Genomic DNA, 20,134 nt, shown 5'->3' with positions numbered 1-20,134 from the left:
GTTTGGGTATTTTTAAGGAATCCGGAATGCATTCTCAGAGCTCTCCCATGAGAAAAAGTAAACATGTCATATATAAAACATCTTTATTAAAACAAATATACAACACTTTATATACAAAAACTAAATGTACAAGAAAATAGTCTTATTGCAACTTAGTGATTCGGTTCCTACGCGTTACACACAAACTAAAACCTCTTCCACTCTCCACTCCCGCACACGCTGGGTCGGTACAGCTGATACAGTACTGTAGGGATCGGGCAGAGTGCGAGAGGGGTCTCCGAAAGGCACGCTATAAATAAAGAGCTCTGCCCCATCTGTGCAAAAATTGTTTCATGCAGCAGCTCTTCAGCTATGGCGAGGAAATAGATACGGCATGTCTACGAGCAGGTAACGTCCTATGAGTGGACCTGGGTAACTGGACTATGTTGGAAGCAAAGCCAAAACTGAATTTTCACATTTTATTGGTCTAAACTATTTACACAGTTTAAAGTTGAAAAATGAACTATTTGATGCAGTAAATCAAAGAAGAGACAGCAAATTAGTGCACTTCTAAGTGTAATGATAGTTAAACTCGGTATCAGCAGTGTTGCACAGGGAAGCAGCAACCAAACCTAACTGGTGAGAGACGCATCCGAAGTGTCTCTCCCAAGCACTCCATGGGTAAAGTGCTCATCACATCTCCCATGGGGAGGGCAGTGACCCCCTCCCCGGGCCCCCCGGCACACGATGCCGCTTGGTGGGACCCACCAGGCACCCCAACTTCCAGCCAAAGCTTCACCTCCAAAGCGATGCCAGGGTGCAAACTGCGGCTCAGCATCCCCAGGGCCACGAGTCCTGCTAGTCAGGTGGGAGGTCTTTTTAAAATTATAATGGAATCTTTCTTGCTGACCTTTTCAGGCCTTAAAGATAAAACGGAATATAAAAGCTACTTGCTTTGTTCGGCCAGTAACAAACAGTTTATTCCATTTTCTTCAGGCTTGTTAAAGTTTCTACTCCAGCAGTTCACGGTCAGAGGAAGCCGGGCGGGCTTTACAAGCCACAGGGAATGACTTGCATGCTGGGTCTCACTGTCTCCAGCCAGGAGAAGTCGAGGCTTTTCTGGTCAAAGAGCCTGAACTCCAGCTCTCCTAGACAAAATAAACCAAGAATGGGTACTGAGTCACATGCGAAATAGCGTAAATATGTATGGAAATGTGTATATATCTAAATATATCAAAAATTGAAAGATTTCTCAGATGTGAGTAAACACCTTAGACTAATATTTTGCTAAAATGATTAAACTGTCCCATTTGGGCTATTGCTAGTGGAAATTCTTCAGTTACATTGCAAGGAGTTCCTGAAAGCTGGCACAGCTTACATGTGTAAACCCCCAGACAAAGCTGCAGTTTACTCTCACTGGAGGCATTTTTCTCCTTTTTCTCAACAAATTCCTTACAGCCTTTTGACAGGATGCTTGGAAATCACAGAACACGGGGATGTGTGAACTGTGCTGTGTCTGGCGTGAAAACCCTCATCTGCATCATCCTGGCCCATGGGTGATAAGCGAGGGGTCTGTACCTGACGTGGTGTCGATCTCCCCATCCTGCTCCCGGTAGCCGTAGGTGCTGCACATGCTCTGCACGCCCGGCTCGTTGGTCAGGAAGCCTTTGCCCCCGACGCTGGTTGCGTGCCAGTCCTGGCCCGGCTCGAACAGCTGCAACGGAGCAAGGAGACAGTGAAACTGCGGCTTCCTGCGGGTGCGATGGTTTATTGCTTTGTCTTCATTAGAGGTAAGCAATAAAGAGCAAACTGTATCTCGTCATGCTGAATTCTAGAAAACTAATTTTACTTCCAGTTAAAAATAATGTTAAACAGGGAGAGCACTTTAGGTGATGAAATCCACGTATTATCAGTGGGATGAGGGTGACATGTCTGGAAACACACATTAAGCGCCATACATGTCAGAGGTGGAGGGAGGGGTGAAATGAAGTCTAGAGAAGCTCTGGAGACTCAAGTAGAGCACCCTGTACTTCTAGCAGTACTCAGGAGCTTCCTCTGACTTTCACATGAAGAGTAAATGTTTCTATGGATGTGTCATCTCCAGCTCATGTTTGTGAAGTAGCCTTCTCTTTAATTTTTTGGGCTTCTTCATCAAATAAGGGTCTTGGATTACATAAGTGTATGTTCAGCTCATATAGGACTGGATCAGATAGCTGCTCCCCTTCCTCTCTTGGTGCAAACAGCAACTTTGGGCAATTTTATTCTGACCAGAAGGGCTGTTTTTTTTTTTTTTACCTTAAAAATCTTCGAATTCATTTCCTCTTCATCTTCATGAAGAAAAAAAAAGAGAAGAAAACAGACATAGATGTCAACTTTTTGCACGTTAGCTCTCACACTTCTGCTTCTTCCCCACACAACCAGCTTCGCATTCCCGTCACGCAATGCCAGCACCTTTTACTTCCCCCCGCCAGGGATGAGAGCGAGGAGGGACACGGGGGCTCGGGGCAGGGAAGCCCATCAGCTCCGAGTCCCAAACTTTTCAGCCCTTCATCTCGGGTTCTCTAACACCCCCGCACGCTGAGGCGCGAGGCTGCAGCAGCTTGGAGCCTCCCCAGGCAGAGCCCGCTTGGACGCAGGAGGAAGATTAGTTACACCTCAAGTAAGAACCACCCTGATCTATCCATATTATTTTTCTTTTCTTGTTGGCAAGTGCGATTACCTCCCCTGTCACTATAGCACCTCATTCTGTCCTGCCTCTGGCATCGCCCCCTCCCAGGTGCCTCAGGAACCCCCCACTCCACCCTCCCAGCCCAGAAATCTCTGTTCTCCTTTGCCCGCTGACCTGCCCGTGTCCTGAGGCTTCGAGACCAACCCTGCCCCTTCGCCCACACGTGCAAAGTCAATGGCATTCCAGAGCTTTTCACCCAGGAGCAACTACTTCTGCGGGTGGTACATGCCGCTCTGTAACCTGGCCAGTTTGGGAGCTCCAGCCACCCAAATCCATCAGGTAGAAGCTGTTTAAGTTTTTTTTCTCATCCTACAAGACAGCTTTTGTTTCTCCTGATCCCCCAGGCCCTCCTTTACCCCGCTGCCATCCCTCCGGTAGCTGACAGCAGGGTAGGAAAAGAAGAAATACCCACCTTCTGAGGACGAAGCCAGGGGAGACACCTGGAGCTGGTAGAGGTCGTTGGTGCTGTCAGCCATGGCGGTCTCCATGGGCGCCCTCCAGTCGCTCAGGGAGCCGCTCACCTCGCACGACGAGAGGTCTGCGGGATGCACCGGGAGTTGGTACCCACGGGAGACACAACCCACTCTGCCTCCCCCTGCCCGGCCCAGCCCCAGGACTCAGCCCCGGCTTTGGGCACTGAGGCTGTGGGTTTAGTGCCTGAACGGCACTTTCTGCTCTGCTCAGAGAACCAGACGCTGGGTCTCACCTAAGGAGATGGACGTGCTCTCCACCTCCACTTCCTGCCCCGTGTAGTCGTGAGCGGTGTAGCTGCTGTGGTCATCGGGCAGGGGAGTGGTGGTTAGTCTGTCTGCTGACTCCTCCATCCTCGTGTCCTCATACGACTACAGAAATAAGGGCAAAGCGTGAAAGGCTTTTCTAAGAACACCCAAGTTCCCATACGAAAAAAACTTAAGTACGAAAACCACCAAAACCTCTGCCTTCTTCAGCTGCTTCTACACACACATACCTTTCTCTTGCTCCTGTTTCTTGCTTCTCTTGAAGACCTTGACTTCCTTTCTGTTAAGTAAAAATAAAGACAAACGTGAGAAAGGGCTGCAGGGCTGATGTTTTGGGTGAGCATGAGCTCTTGCAGCTTTGAGCCCTGCTCAGCAAGCTCTGCTACCGCTGTCACAGCAGCAAGTCCTGATCACCTCCTGCCAATGCCTTTAGGCACGTTTAAAGAATTTGGGATAAAACGAACCATTTGTACAAACTGTTACCAACGGCAATACCCAGTGACTAACCCCAGTAGTACCAGTGCTGCTAACAGGTCTGTTGCACCCCTGCCCAGGCAGAGCAGGAATTTTAAGCTGTGTTTAAGTGCAGTGGTGGAAGCTGCTTAATCCCAGCTGGATTGCTGGGGGTTTACCTTTCTTCTGATCCTTTGTCAGGGGCGGCAGCATCCTGTAAACCCTGACAGCACTGGAGCCTTTGTTGATGCTCTTATCCTTCACTTCTTCGATGTCAGGCAGTGAGTTCATCGCGCAGCGGAAGTTTGCCTTCCAGGTTTTTGGGTCAGGGTCTTTCTCACCTACTTTATATCGTCCTACAAATAAAAACCGAGGTGACTGTTCAGACTTTTCCTTGCAGTAGTTCTCCCTGCACCCCCCTCCCTCCCACGAACAACAAAAAAATCAGTATTTTCTTTGACATATGTGTTAGAAATTAATATAAATACCTCAGGTGTAAGTCAAGACAAAAATTGCCTTAAGGTATTCATATGAGTGATGGAAATGGAAAGCCAGCACCCACCCGTGTGAATGGCCCAGCTCCGGAACAGGCAGGCGTCTTTCTCCATGTCCCAGCCATGCTTAGCTGCGTGTTTCCATGGGATTTGAAACATCATCTTATCCTGAAGTTAAACCAATAGATATTTGTATAAGAAAAAGCAGCAGCACAATCCAGATTTAATCAAATAATTCTCAGTAGCAGCTCAGAAACATCATAAACCCTCTGCCCTGTATCTTAATTAAGCATCCATTGTTGCACCTATTTTGTCCAATGCATAAAAGGCTCTTTAAGAGTTGTGAAACTGGGAAAGCTACATGTGGTACAGGACAGCAGAAGTAAGCAATATTGCCAGTTTTATCCCAGAATCATTTGAATACATTGCAGCTATTCTAGTAGCGTATCATTAACTACAATATATTTTCCAGGTACACTTTGGTAGAGAATTTCTTCTTAAACCCTAAGAAAAACATGTCCTGGATTAAACATCACCATGGGATGGATGTGGTAACTTCAGAGCAAGAGACCTGGTTCAATACGCTGGTGGTCTCGCCCTGCAGCACAGGTACCGGGATGTGCCTTCCAGAACAAAGGGAGACGAATCCTGAGATTCTTTCAGGCCAAATCTTAAAACTGGGAGCAACTGGGAGTGTAAAGGAACTCAGCTGGAACAGGAGTGGTCTTGGCTCAAGTGGGCAGCAGGAGTTAAAAGATATCTTGGAGATTTCTTGGCTCTCCATTATGTTCAGACAGCTTTAATTGGAATTTATCATTTCCCTCCTTGGAATTTGCACAGGAAAAAAGCAGAATTACTACATTCTGTATGACCCAGAACTACCTTTTCTGAAACCTAAAGCAGTTGTTTTTTAAACATAATGCTTGCAAGTTTTCTCCATGCTCTTCTTTCGTTTATGATCTTGACCAATGTTTGGTGTCATCTAAGATGAAGGATGGTTAACTACACAGAAGTAATAATAACAATGATTGTAATAAGCAACCCTCACCTTGTTAATCCATATCAGTCCTGGTATTTGATTGGAATTGATCTGCATTTCCAACCAAGGTCTCATGCGCATTCTCGACACTGGCATGTTGTCTATGAAAGAAATAACAGGTTAGCAAAAAACTCATCACTCTTTTAACCATTCTGCAACATCACTCCTCCCTTCCCCTCCGTACTGTATTACTGCTAACCCTATCAATGCAACCGAAACTACTTTTCCAGGTTCTTAATTCTTTTCCAGTGTCTTCCACCTGTTTCTGGAGGGCAGCGCTTCCCCTGGTGAGCACCAAAACCACGGCTGAAGGTTTGAATTCTGGAAAGGGGCTGATTGCAGCGGTGGGTGCTCAGCCCCTGCTGCGGGGGGGAGTCTGGAGTGGGACAGGGCAGGAAGGGATCCCGGCCCGACCCCCGCCCTGGGATGGAGCCACCGCCAGCACCGGGGCGGTTTTCCGGGAGCGGGTGCGGGTCTCCCCGCGGGGACCTGTGCGGGACCCCCCAGCAGGCGGCCACAGAGAGGCACTAACTGCACAGTCTCCTTCTTAAAAGTTTGTTATTAATTAAATTGCGTGAGGCTGGGGGGACGCCGGCCCTGCTGCGGGGGGATCCCTGACCCGCAGCGCCACCAGCCCCGCGGAGCCGCGCCCGGCGCCGCGCAGGAACCGGCTCCGCCGCGCAGCCGGAGCGGAGCGGGGCGGCGCGGCCTCCCAGCCCTTCCCCCTCGGCAATAATTTCCTGTTTGCGGTGTTTTTTTGAGACAGACCAGGATTTCCCCAGCAATACATTTCTAACTTACACCAGCAACGCGCTCAGTGGCAGCGGGACAGGGGCCCGGAGAGTGGCCGCCCCGGGCAGCGCGGCTCGGGGCCGAGGGATCTGGCCCCGGGGCTCGGCGCTGGCACCGGCTCAACGGCGGAGCGGAGCCTCCGGCTGAGCCCGCAGAGCGGCAGCCGCGCTCAGATGTGCCCAGCCCCTCGGCTGCGAGGGGACATCCCGCCCCGTCCCCTCCCGTGGGTTGTGTAAGGGACCGTGGTCGCTGCCTGCCGGAGGGATGCCCGGTGCCCACCCGACGGCCGCCGACGCGATGAGCCCCACGCCTCCAAACTGCCTCCGTATGGCTAAAGCCAGGAGTTCCCGTCTTAGCGAGCAGAGCTGAGCTGAGCCGTGCCGTGCCTCCGGGGCCGCTCCCACGGACCCTGCGGGGCGCATCACCCGGAACCCCAGCGCCATGCAAAGCGGAGGGCGAGCGACGGGACGCACCGCGGCGCACCGCGACCCACCTCGCAGTGCCGTGCAGTGCCGAGCCGTGCACTCCTGTGCAGCGGTGAGCTGATATGAGTTGATGAGATGAGCGCGCCGGACCGCTCCCGCTGCCCGCCGACCCGCCTCTGCCGCCCGCGGGGCGCGCCCTCGGGTATAACGCGGCGGCGCCCGGGATTCCCCGCCGCCCCGGGCCCTGCGGCCTCCTGGCCAATCAGCGCCGCCGCAGGGGGCGGCCGCGCCTCCCATTGGCTGCCGCCGCCAGCATCACTTCGGGGAAATCACGCTGTTGTAGCACCAGCGGCGCGGGGGGAGCGCCGGCCCCCCCGTCCGGCGGGGGTGCGGGTGTGGGTGTGGGTGCGGGACCGGCACCCTGGGGCTCGGCGGGGTCCTGCCGAGCCCGTGTCACACCCGGGTGCTCGGACCCCCTTCCTAGACTGGCCATGTGCCCCCTCCAGGGATCCCGTCCCCGCGGAGGAATCCAGGCCCCGTCCCGCAAAGGGATCCAGCGCCCGTTCCTCCATGGGGCTCAGCTCCCATTCCCGCAAAGGGATCGAGCTCCTATCCCCGCCGAGGGATGCAGCCCCCATCCCATGAAGGGATCCAGCCCCCATCCCCAAAGAGAGATCCAGCTCCTGTCCCACTGAAGGATCCAACCCCTATCCCATAGAGGGATCCAGCCCCCGTCCCACCAAAGGATCCAGCACCCATCTTCCCAAGGGATTCAACCCCCCTCCATGCTTCCCCTTGCACTGCTGCTCTTCACGCACATCCCGGGCAGCCGGAGGCAGCACAATAATCCACACGTGTAGACCCCCTGACTTTCCAGCAGCCCGTAGCAATCCTCATAGATTAGGAAAGGCAATTAATGAAATGCAGGATGTAGATGAGGCTGTTTTGGGTGGGATGGGTGCTCGGTCAGCAGTCAGGCTGCTCCTGGTCAACTCACTGCAGAATGCCGGGGAACCGACCCTGGTGCTGTCTCTGAGCAGCCCAGTTCCCCGGGCACTGCTGTGGGACCAGCTCCAATGGGCACAATGTTGCTGTTGACAACAGGACTAACAGACAGGGATGTCCAAAACTGTATTTTTATTTATTTGGTGTTAGCAATTTCAGAAGGGATGTGGTAGGGCCTGGAGTAATAGAACAATCATAGGTAGAATTATTCCAACAGAAAAGGAAAATGCAAAAATTGTAAGTGATGCTCCACCATCTCTTCTGCATGAAGTAGTTAGTACACAACAAGTTGTCCAGTGTCAGCTCGATTCTTCCCAGTGATGCAAGCAGATGTGGGGAAATGTGCTGCTTCATTCCAGTGTTGAATGCTCATTAAATGCAGGGCTGAAAGAAACAGGTCAGTGGAGTCCCCAGAGCAACTCCTGTGCACATCACGGTGCACCTAAGGTGGGGGACAGGTGTGTGACACGGGTCCCTGCCTGGCCTCAGCAGACCACTGCTTGGGTGGGAAGCGCCACTAGACACTGCCCGGACTTGTGCTGTTGGTTTGAAAGCCTCGACAGTCTAACAGGATTCCCCAGCCTAGTTAGAGCTGTAACATCGTCTGTTTTCAGTGCTTTTTCCCATGGAGCTCCCAGCTGAGATCTGGTCTTGGCTGCTTTGCTGTAGGGGTTTGAGACATACAGATGCTCTGATTTCTCAGCACTCATTTGCCAGAGGTTGTGCAATGCAGTAAGAGACACGCTGCCTGTCAGCCGTTCCCAGTGTGGATGGCAGAAGGCGGGAGGCAGGGCAACGCGAGCATTTTGCAAAACCTCAGAATGATTTGTCTCCCATCTCCCCCTGGCCTGGGCCGTGTGTCAGGGTGGGCCGGTCTGAAGTAATGGTGTTAGGAGACAAAAAGTGCAACCACTGGTACTCTGGTCTCTCCTACCACTGGCAGATGAAGGATGTGGAAGAGGAATGATGGCTTGATAACAGGCTACTGAAATCATGAGGATTCCTCTGCAGTCCATTGGATCTGGATGACAAGGAGATGAGATTTGCATCCATTGTCTTCAAGGTACCTTCAATCCAGAAGAATGTTAGAGCGTTTTTGGTTATTCCCTTTCCGATACTTTCAGGGCAGGTTTGAAGGGTTATGCAGTGGGAAGATATATTGGGAGAGAAGTAGAAAGGTGCGTGGGCAGCCTAGAAAAATAGCATGACACTGTCACACCGCCTGCCTGCACTGGTGAGTTTTCTTCTTTTTAACATGAAGATGAAAGAAAAGACCAAATTTGGATTTAAGTGCAGAAAAGCCCTGTAGGTGCGCCACACTTTCTCTAAACTTGTTGGTTTTTTTTCCTTCTCGACACTTTGATCTTGTGGTTGTATCCTCCGATTGGGTCCTTGTGCTGGGTGAGGCACCATTCACCGGTGAGCTTTCAGTGTAGAGAAAGATATAACATGTTAGGTAAACCACACAAATAATCAAAGGAAAGAGGTACACAGACAAGACAGGGCAGCAATGGGACGTTATGTTCGGAGCCTGTGAGAGGGGATGGGTCCACTCCTCAGCACAAGATGTGCAGAAATCCAGAGGAATAAGAGGTAACATAGAAGTAGCTTGAAAGAGAGATGGCAGAAGGTATTTGAGGTTCCAATCATCTGCAAGAAGAGTCACAACACCTCTTATACAACCCAAATATTGGCAAAAAGGATCATGCTGTTGTTCCTTTCCAGCTCCAGCCTCCCATGGTTTGTTTTTACCCCCTCGGCCAGCTTTAAGAAACATGAATGTTGAGCTTCCTGGTCTGACAGGCCTATGTGTGTATACACCAAATGTATCTTAAACACTTGAAATGACTGAATATTGGACAGTGACATGTTTGATACATGACTTTGGTACTGTTACAATCCTTACTGGTTATTTTTAGTCTGTGTCTTCACTAGGAACTGACACCAGGCACCAAATATATATCCCAAGAACAGAAATGCATAAAGAAAGGTTAACAGTCCCAGCCCCAAATCCCCCCTTCTTTCCTCTGGCTTAAACCCAAACAGGTCCTACTTGGCGTAATTTAATTGACTTTTATACCTGTGTCCTGTCCCATATCTGCACAGCAGGTTTCCATGGAGCTGGGATGCCGTATGTTTGTTTGCCCCTTTGTTATCAGCTGAAACAAGGAAATAACAACCTGTCCCTCCTGATGCCGCTGTGGGTCAGGCTCCCCTCACACCATGGTGACAGAGCCCTCTCCTTACAAAACCAGCTCCTCCCTCCTGTTTATACCACTGCACTAACTATCGTTTCAGCAGCTTATTTAATATAGCAAGAACATGTACTTAAATTTCACATGTGCTTCTATGAAAGTATGAACAAGGAATAATCCATGCAGCTCATAGTGACCGGGAGTCAATAAATGGTTGGCCATAAAACCCTTCTTCTCCACCCAGTTTATCACCCAGCAATAATTCCCATGGATGCCAACAGCTCTGATGCTCTGCGGAGCTGCAGTCCTGTCATATCACAGCAGGACACCTGCTTGGCCTTTTGGCTCTGAACACCCTCTAATATTTCGCCTTTTCCATATTCCCCCCATGAATTGCTAATTCTCTTCTTTTAGCAGTAAACTGAGACACAGAGAAACAGGCCACTAAAATATTTTATCACATTTACCCGATCCAGGTTGATCCCAAGTCTGGGATTGTTTTCCTAAAGCAGAGGAAACATTTAATAATATTTTTATTTAAGACCAAATCAAATCTCCAGCTGATGCTCCAGCAAGGGGTATTTGTTAGTTGTAATGAGCAGCTCTGTCTTGGGCAGCAGTGCCCTGAAATAAGATGGTTAGGAAGACAGTATTTCAGATAGTGCTAAAAAGCTCCAACTGCATGGCACAGCACGAGGAGGGTTATGAACCAGGCACGCTGGCTCTAGCCAGGTTCTTTTTTCCATCTTCACTGCTATGGTTTTAAATCCCTGATGTGTCTTGGGAAAAAGCTTGAGCATTATGGCAAGTATTGATCGCAGGCTTTGCTTTGAAGACTTTTGCTCCCTGGAACCCTGAATCCAAGCAATGGAGAAGCTCTGCAGTGGAGAATCCCTGCTCTGGTGATGGGGAGATGGGGGGATGAGGACATGAAGAGATGGGAAGACAGGGAGATGAGGAGACGGGGAAAGGGGGAGATGGGGAGTGAAGAGATGGGGACAGGGGCTGCCACAGAAATTGCCTCTGGCAGATGGCAGCGAGCCCCAGGAAGGAGCGCAGTCCGAGGTCTGCATGCCCGGGCAGTATTTGGGTGGGGGGAGTGAACAACCGCAGGATGGAGCAGGGTTTGTGGAGGGGAAGAGGGGGAGCATGGCGAGAGAGAGTGTCTTATCTGCTTCCTCGCGGCCCTGGCTGCTTCCTTCCATTGCTGCATGGGGACCTTTCGGTGCCCCCCAGCACCCACCAGCCCTCCCAGACCCCGCTCTGCCAGGCTTTGTTCCTCCTTTCGACCTGTTTTAAGAAAAAACCTGCTCTAATGCAAATCCTTTCTCATTTTCTCCCCAATTGCCTTCCTCCCCCTTCCCCATCAAAATGGGAAACCATTCTTTGTTTTTGGAGCTAGTTGGGGCATATCAAATGGGTGTGGAGCAGTTGCTGTCACCTGAGGGATGCCACTGTTGCACACTAATGACAACGGTCACAGCGTTATGCTGGTGCGTGTCCCTCCTATGGGCTCTCTGGGCTGGAAGGGGTTAATACAGAACAGACTTGGAGGAGCAGAGATGGAATATCAGCCTTAAAAACTGCAAAGGCTAACAACAAAAAAATAGCTGCTTCTCAGTCGGCAGCCGTGAGGGCTCGGGACTTGCTGCAAGCTGTTTCCATTTCTTATAAATGCCTCTGTTACAAAAAGGAAGTTTGGTTGGAGCACATGCAGGAGAATGAATAATGTCAGAAATGTTGAAACTCTGCCCAGATGGCATGAGGTAATAGTAGCGACAGCTCTATCCACAGGCTGCAATAAATATATCTTGGAATGGGCCGCTGATGGTTTCCCGGAATTGGAAGGACCTATCTCAGGACCTGAAATCAATGCAGTTCTCCCCACTGATGGCACGGTGACTTTTTAAAATAAACCAAAATGAGATTCTGCGCTAAGATTGGTGGGGGGGAAAAAGGAAATTCCAAGAATTTGACTTGTTTCCCTGGACTTTCCCCACTCCTTACTTTTCTCAGCCTTGCAGAAGCACATAGACCTTTCACGAACTATTTGCCAAGGAAAGTCCTGGGAGCTGCAGACACCTGGCAGCTGTGACGAGTTTGCCTAACGAGGGTGCAGACCTGCAGCAGCTGAGCCTCCCTGATAAAGGTCGGAGGGACTCGGTCCTGTCCTGCCGTGTGTGGGGGGGGGGCAGTGGCTGCAGCCCCCCCAGGTTGCTCTGTGCCCAGCCTGGGGCAGCAATGGGGCCACACTGGCCCGGGGCTTTGGCATCTTGTCAGCTAATCCATATGAGGTCACATGGGGAGTATGTTCATTTTCTGCTGCTGGAGTCCCAGCAATGTAGCTGGGGGTGACATCAGTTCCAAAAAAACAGGTGAGCCATGTCTTAAAGAATTTTTTAATTTTTAAAATTTTTGTATGTGCCCTAAAGCGTTTGTCTGAAGGTAATGGGTCGGAATGAACCTGCTTGCCTCCCTGACCGTCTGAAGAGCAGGAGCTAAATCAAAGGGAGGTGTGGGCAGCAGGACAAGCAGCACGTTCTGGGCAAGGCTGGTTGTGCCTTATCTGGTTCTGAGCTGGGGGGGCTTCTCTTTCCTGGACTGATGAGAAAAGGTGCCAAATGTCTCTGCTGTTGGCAGAAGGACAGGCCAGTGGTGGCCATGGGCTGCCCTGGCAGCGTCACCTGTGCTGTGCCTGGGGAACAACATCAATAACCCCTGCTTTGTTTGAAATGCTTCAGCCCATCCTTGTGCAAAGGGGCTGCCAGAAAGGAAGCTCTTGGAGATGCTGAGAAGCGCTGTTGGGCTTGTCATGTTGGTGCTGTTGGGAGCCAAGGGATGAGGAGCAGAGGCAGGACATGCTGGGAAGGGGCTCACACCGCGGCTGCTGCCTGAGCCGGGGCAGCTCCGGTTGTGCTGATGGAGGCAGGACAGACACTTGGGTTGTGCTGCTGGGCCTGGTCTGGGTGCTGGGAGGGGACTGGGGTGGATTGGTGTTGAGAACCTCACAGCAAATAGTGAAAACCATATGCTGCCTGCAACAGATATGACTTAACATCTGCAGTTTAGTCACTTTATTAATAGTTATTTCTTGGCTATTAATTAACCTTGGTGGAGAATGCCAACATCTCTGCCCAAATATAGGCCACAGGTGAGAACAGGTGCCTTATTTGACAATAAAGCCATTTACATAAGCAAGTGTCAAACTTGGTGCTTTAGAAAGAGTTATTTCAGCCCGGCTGGCAGCGCTGCCGTGGTTCCTGCACTGAGGCAGGACCGTTCCTGCCAGCCTGGGGTCGGGCTGGTCACTGCTGTCGCTTCTGGGCGTTGCTTTTTGGCTGCTCTAAAAGGGGATGCTGTAAGTGCTGGTCTTTCCCCCTCTCCCTCAAAAAAAGGAGAAGCCAAGTGATGTGTCCAGTTGGGGAGCTTATTGTAGTTCAGATGACCGTCTGCTGAAGGGACAGTGCGGGGGAAGGACCCTTTGCATCCTTCTTCCCACCAATGAACAGGGGGACCCCTGAGCAGCACCCACCAGCCAGGAGGGACCCCCAGGGGACACCTTGCAGGGAACAGCTGTCCCATGTGGATCCCCATGGCATTCCCTGTTCAAAATGTCACCTTTCCTGCCAGGCGAGTGTGATTCCTTCAGAAAGACACACAGTTGTTGTTTTTTAACAACACTATTTTTTAACATCCTCTGATGATCCAATGGAGACTCCTGGCCACTGACTCTCCTTCCTTGGAGAGCAGCATGGCTGTCCCTGCTGTGCGGTCACCCCGACACAAAACCACCCTCCCCTCCTTTCGGGCTGGTGGGCTATAACATCCTTTTCCCGTTGTTTGTTAGGGGGTGTTGCTGTTTGCATTTTAACTATTTACTTGCATGTTTTCCCAGATTCCTCTGCAGACCGCCCGACCAGCTCTGACCCCGCACCGCCGGGCAGGCCCGGCCGTTCGCCCTTCTTCCCCCTCCCCGGCCTCGTTCCCTGTTCCCCGGTGGCCGAGTTTCGGTTTCCCGCAGCCCGGGCGGCGCGAACCGCTTCCCGGAATCGGCGGTGCCGTGCGCGGCCGCGGGGGGGCGCCACACGGGCGGGACGGCGGGACCGGTGGGGGGGTCACCCCGGGGGAGAGGTCACCCCGGGGGGCCGGGGAAGCCCGGGCCGAACCCGGGTCCGGCCGTGACTCAGGGGCAGGAATGCGCCGGGACTTCCAGCAGCCCAGCCGGGAAAATCCGCCCGAGGTGGGAAAACCCCCCGGGGCACCTGGATGCTGATGCGTTAACACCCGGGGGGGCACCGGCACCATCTCTATCCGCTACACCCAAAACAACCCCCAAAACCAAGCAACCGACAACAAAAAACCCCGAGCACCCGTTTAGTTTTGAGCGGGGCTGAGCCCCACAGCGGCACGGGCTAATTAACTGATTAATGACCACAGCCCTCTGCTCTGCAGCGCGTTGGTTCTTTACTTCGCGTCTCTGATTTGTTTCATAAATGTCTGTATTTCACGGAGGTGACACAAGAGGTCGAAGCAGAGCTGGGAGATGCGCTAAGAAAACGTGGAGTGTTTGCAGTTGTTTCTCCATTAGGAGCTTTCCAGCCAGAGCAGTGCTGGGCAGGGCGGTCCTGCAAGTTCCTTAAAGATAAAGATGCTGTTAAAAAGCTTTATAGACTGCGTCTGTCTGATATAGACGCTGCCTGTTCAGAACAAGCTGTATTTAGTGAGCCCAGGTCCCTGCTGGAAGAACCTGTAGTCTGCTGAGCCCTCTCAAGCCACGCAGGGCTTCTGAAATCACTATTTAATAGGCAACTTTGCTATTTGCAGCAGAATTTATGATGGTGATAATAAGATATATAGAACTGCTCTCTGGAAATGTATAATATATGCTTACCAGGGTCAATTAAGTATTAAAATGAAAGTATTAAAAGGTTAATTAAAATGGAAGAATGTTGGTTTACATTAAGGATATGCTGATTTTTCCTGGGTATGATTATTTTGAACTTCCTATATGAAGTCAAAGTTAGGATTTAAATACAGCTGGAACCATTTACGTCTGTAAAAGGACCATGTGGGTTGGGGGGCACGTAGCTGAGGGGGTGTTTTGGGGTCAGAATGACTGGGAGGCTTCCCAGTCATTGGCTGCTTTGAAGCCAAAAAGTTCTGTTTTTTTTGGTGATACTGAGCTTGTCCTGCTCGACTCATCTAAGTGACGGAGGGCGGTGTGTTTTCTTTGTCGCAGGTAGTTTTATCACAGCCTGTTCAGTTCTTTGCACACTCATTTCTTGTTGCCGTTCACGTGGTATTTTCCATAGCTGGGGACACCTGGGGCTGGTCAGGCCTTTCCTCTCCAGCCCTTCTGAAAGCCACACACCCAACCCAGTGAAATCTGGTGCAGGATCTTTACAGTAAGTGCTTGTGTGTGTAAATTAAACGTTTATGCCATGATTGTACTGAGGCATTATACTTACACTAATGCCTACCTGCTTTCTAGCCAATGACTTCAGATTTTTGGCTAACACGTCCTTCCTGCTCCGGTTACACCTGAGGCAAACGGTTCATAGGGCTGAGCTGGTGGGGTGGGCTGGGGAGGCAGGGATTGCTGTCAGGATATGGACTTGGGCTCAGGTCAGAAATCGGCATCACTGTGAACGGGGCTGTTGCATTGAAGAGCACCGTGGTGTCATTCTTCTACAGAATCAAAGTGTAGGTAGGTGAGGGAAGGAATCTTTTTTTCCTCCTTTACCTTTTCTTCTTAGTTCTAACAATCAAAACCGCTGAGCCGAGCGCTCAGGATGTGCCTGGGCATCCCAGCAAGGACCAGCTCAGCCCGTGCCGATGATAACGCTTGGTCACAGAGGCTGGAGATGGAGCTGACGCATTCGAAAGCTTCGCCAGCTCTTGCTTGGAGCTCCCGGTGAGTTTGTTGCTCTGCCGGTGCATTTTGCATTTTTGGTCTCTTGTTGCCACCTGCCGGCAGCTGCCGGTGCGGGCAGGACGCGGGCAGCGTGCGGGCAGGACGCGGGCAGCGTGCGGGCAGGACGCGGGCAGCGTGCGGGCAGTGCGCGCCTTTCCCCTGCTCCTGTGCCACGGGCTGCTCCACCTGCTGTGGTTTAGCATTTATAGATCGCAGGCAGGCAGAGGAAAAAAGTCTTATAGATCACTGTCTGCACAAATATGATGATTAAGGGAATGGAGCATCTACTGTGTGAGGAAAGGCTGAGGGAGCTGGGGCTCTGGAGCTGGACAAGAGGAGACTGAGGGGGGACTCATTAATGTTTACAGATGTATAAAGGGTGAGTGTCAGGAGGATGGAGCCAGGCTCTTCTCGGTGACAACCAGTGACAGGACAAGGGGCAATGGGTGCAAACTGGAACACAGGAGGTTCCACTTAAATTTGAGAAGAAACTTCTTCCCAGTGAGGGTGGCAGAGCCTGGCCCAGGCTGCCCAGGGGGTTGTGGAGTCTCCTTCTGTGCAGACATTCCAACCCGCCTGGACACCTTCCTGTGTAACCTCATCTGGGTGTTCCTGCTCCATGGGGGGATTGCACTGGGTGAGCTTTCCAGGGCCCTTCCAACCCCTGACATTCTGTGATTCTGTGAAATAACTTATAAATACTAATTTTGCTGGTTAATAATTTTTTTCACCAGCAACTGTGCCCGTTCCCCCCATTTTATGGAGCTTCACTGTGAAAAGTTATTTTCCTTTCATAAAAGCTGGATGATAACACTTGAAAACGTTGGGAAGATGCTGATGTAAGGCGTTGATGTAAGAAGAGTGTGGTTTATTGCTGTATACTTGCTCTGGTATCCCAGGACGCTCACTCGCCATCTCCAGGGATGTACCCGAACATGCAGCAGTAACTCTGTATTGGGACATGTCAGAATTAGGAAACTCAGAACAAATGAAATGAAGCACTTGGAAACACTGTGACTACAGGTGCCGTGCTCAGGTGCTCAGCTGCTTTTTTGATGATGTCAAAACTGGTAAGTTTTGTAGGCAGCTTATTCTGTGATGAGAAGGACAGCAGAGGAACCCACCTCTTTCTCACCAAAAATCTCTTCTCAGTTTGCTTCTCGTTCCTTTCTCCTATGTTTAAAACTTTTTTTAAAGAATTAATTTATGCTGGGGTATTTATAGAAAAAATGCAAGTATCACCCAGGGCACTAAAGCAAACCCATTGCCAAGGCAGCCCGAACATTTCTCTAGAGCTCTGCATGTGTGTCATTTAAAATTCTCCCACCTACGGTGCTTTCTAGGAGCTCATACTCCTAACGCAAGTGTCAGAAACATTTCATCCGCTGGTGCCCAGGTTTTCGCAGGCGCTCAGGAAGCTGTTTAACAACATAGATTTTGAAGTCAGGACGCAAGTGCCTATCTCTCAAAATACCTCACAGAAATGTGAAAGAAATTCAGACAAACTGTACAGCAAGGCAGGGAGAGCATTCCAATCTGGAAAGCATCTTCAGAAGGCTGAAGCTGTCTCCAAATGGCATCCTCGGGGTCACCTGGATTCTGTCCCACTTCAGACTGAAATGCTGGAAAATCTCTGCTGTGGTTTGGTTTGCTTGGGGTTTTGTGCGTGTTTGGTTTTGTCGTTGTTGCTTTAGTTTTGGTTTGGGGTTTTGGTTTGCTTGGGTTTTGTGGTGGGTTAGTTTGTTTGTTTGTGCTTTGGTGGATTTTTGTTTGGTTGGTTCTTTTTAATAATATTTTCTAATGGGTATTAATGTTCTGTGTGTGCTCAGGGTGCTGACTGCAGCTGGGTACCTGAAACCCTCTGTCGGGCCGGGAAAGTCCTTGCTCGGCATGATGCACAATTAGCGCAGGAGGAACCCGCAGCCTCATCCAGCACTCCTGCTCTGTGCCATGTTCTTCATGACAACGTCCTATCTCCAGGGCTTGGAGCAGGCAGAGCTGTCACCGGGGTTACGCAGATGGGGACTCTGGTTTGAGCAGATGGAAAATATTTTCCACCAAAGACACTTTCTTTGCAAATGTTGTTCGTGAATGGCGAGGGCTGTAATTTCTGTTGCAGGTCTGAGGAGATGCTCGCTTATTTATTTTAAAAGTATCTAATTTAAAGGTATTTATTTCACATTAGGAACCTCACTAGCTTTTTCCCCTCTGTTTGCGGCATGTTTGTCCCCACTTTGGAGTTACTCAGGCTGGGTCTGACAACCAGTATGTGGGATGTTTGTTGAGGTGCTGGCAGAACAAACACTGAAAAACCATTCAGCTTGGAGCCTCAGGCATTGCCAGCGCCTGGAGCAGGTTTTGCAGTTAGACTGTCACTTGGATTCTCTCCCTTTCTATTTTAATTGTTGAAAAGGGGGGAGAGAACCCGGTAAGCTCTTCTGTGACCAGCCACCCATGTCTGTGCTCCGGCAGGGGCTCCTCAGCAGCTCCATTACAGCAAAACCAAAGGGAGCGCCCCGCTCCATCCCAGCCGTGGGCACCCGAACGACCCCTCTGGTCTTTAATTTGTGCATCATTAGAAGTGGCTTCTAGCAACACACTTGCTTGCTCACCTCCAGGGTCTATGCCCTTGGCCATCAGAGATTTTACAATAACTGGATTTGCTCAAGTGTGGGAATAGCCGGAAATAAATTTGCGGGGCAAAAAAAGGCAGACACAGATGTTTATTCACTTTATTAAAAGTAGTAAAAATACAGAATAAATATTTTATCCAAAATACATATATCTATAAAATGTGATATAATTTAATTGACACCATAAAAATAAATTTAGACTGATCTAAACACTCCTATAATCACCATTGGCTTTCGAAAAAACCATTAATTCTCTGAGTGGCACATGCCCGGATCCTTACAAATGTTCAGGTGCCAAATTTACACACATCTAACAAGGTGCAGGTAGAGGAACATCTCAGGACATAGTTCTTAGTACTTGTGAAAGATTTTGGGCAGAATGATAAGCACACTAAGTCAGGGTGATCCTGTATACCTGAGTGCAATGTTCTGTATGCCCTGCTCATAAGTGATATATATACATATAAATATATATATAATCAAAGCTTAGGCAAAGTTTAAGAGGTGGAATATTGTGTGATGTGAATTTTGCAGTTCCCTCTCATCTGGCTTCGAAGCAGTGGCAAAGCCAGCTCTGTACTAGAAAAGTTTTGTTCTTATATTGATTAATCCTCTTTACTGTGGATGGATATGACAATGTTTTTTCCCAGTATAGCCAAACCAGTTCCCTGAGCTAAATCACCTGTTTCAGCAGCACCAGTTGTCTACTGGTTTAACGGTCTATACACAGGCTCCTGCTCTTCCAGATGTGTCATTGATAACAACACCCATTCCGCTGAGGTCATACAACACCAGCAAAACTTTCCACCAGAAATTTGACCTTAAACCTGAAATTTCTAGATATCCAACCCGTAATGACAAGTGCATGCTGTCCCTCCAGCCCTGGTCCACCCTGGTCTTAAAGAAAAGCAAAGGAAATATATTCATGTCACATCTCAATATATCAGTGTTTATGGCACAGCGTGCGAAAGCCCTGGGGCTCAGCACTGCTTAATGTGCTGGGAACCAGCTGCTTTTGCTCACATCCTTCTCTGTTCATTCTGGCTTTGACTCAGCAGAAGTTAATTTGACCTTTTGTTCTGAGTTTGCTGGCATAGAGTTAGATTTGTCTGGAAGCTGCGAGGGGACACAGCCAGGACAGCCGACCCAAACTGGCCAAAGGGATGTTCCATACATAGGACGTCATGCTAAGTATATAAACTGGGGGAACTGGCTGGGAGAGGGACTCGTTGCTTGGGAGCGGGCTGGGCATCGGTTTCTGCGTGGTGAGAGATTGCATAACATATCCTTCACTTTGTATGCTATTTTTATTATTTAGATCTTCCCTTTACTGTCCTGTTAAACTGTTTATGTCCCAACCCATGAGTTTTACCTTTTTTCCTCCAATTCTCCTCCCCATCCTACCAGGGCTGGGGGGAGGCTGAGTGAGTGGCTGCCGGCAAAACCACGAAGCCTTCTATGAGAAACCCCAAAGTTTTCCGCCCCTCAGGTCCTTCCACAATCCCCTGCACAATTTGCTTTACCAAGCATTTCAATTTTCATCTAGAAACACAATTGACATTTTGCCATCGATACTTTCAGAGATAACATGCCAAACACGGGCCGGTACGGTACCAATGAAACTGAAGGTGTGCCCTGCCAGATCTTAACACAAAGGAAAAGGACTTTTAAAGCAAATACACATTTTACTGCTTATGGAAATTTACAGCAATTCTAGGAACTTATAACTCTACACTCTTC

General features: G+C 50.0%; 1 protein-coding gene across 1 annotated transcript; it reads right to left on the bottom strand.

Annotated features, from left to right (window-relative positions):
- Positions 1-66: 66 nt before the first annotated feature.
- IRF1 (interferon regulatory factor 1) lies at positions 67-6,851 on the bottom strand. Its single transcript, XM_082063356.1, has 10 exons — positions 6,716-6,851; positions 5,440-5,531; positions 4,460-4,559; positions 4,077-4,253; positions 3,675-3,724; positions 3,414-3,549; positions 3,120-3,245; positions 2,275-2,306; positions 1,558-1,693; positions 67-1,127 (listed from the first exon to the last, which is right to left on the bottom strand). The coding sequence occupies exons 2-10, from the start codon at positions 5,524-5,526 to the stop codon at positions 1,030-1,032; spliced, it is 942 nt and encodes a 313-aa protein (XP_081919482.1). The 5' UTR covers positions 5,527-5,531; positions 6,716-6,851; the 3' UTR covers positions 67-1,029.
- Between the last annotated feature and the right edge of the window lie 13,283 nt (positions 6,852-20,134).

This window comes from Streptopelia decaocto, assembly GCF_964273445.1.
Source record: "Streptopelia decaocto genome assembly, chromosome: 12".
Lineage (NCBI taxonomy): Eukaryota > Metazoa > Chordata > Aves > Columbiformes > Columbidae > Streptopelia > Streptopelia decaocto.
The sequence above is the reverse complement of the archived record's forward strand: the minus strand, read 5'-3'. Positions and strand labels throughout refer to the sequence as shown.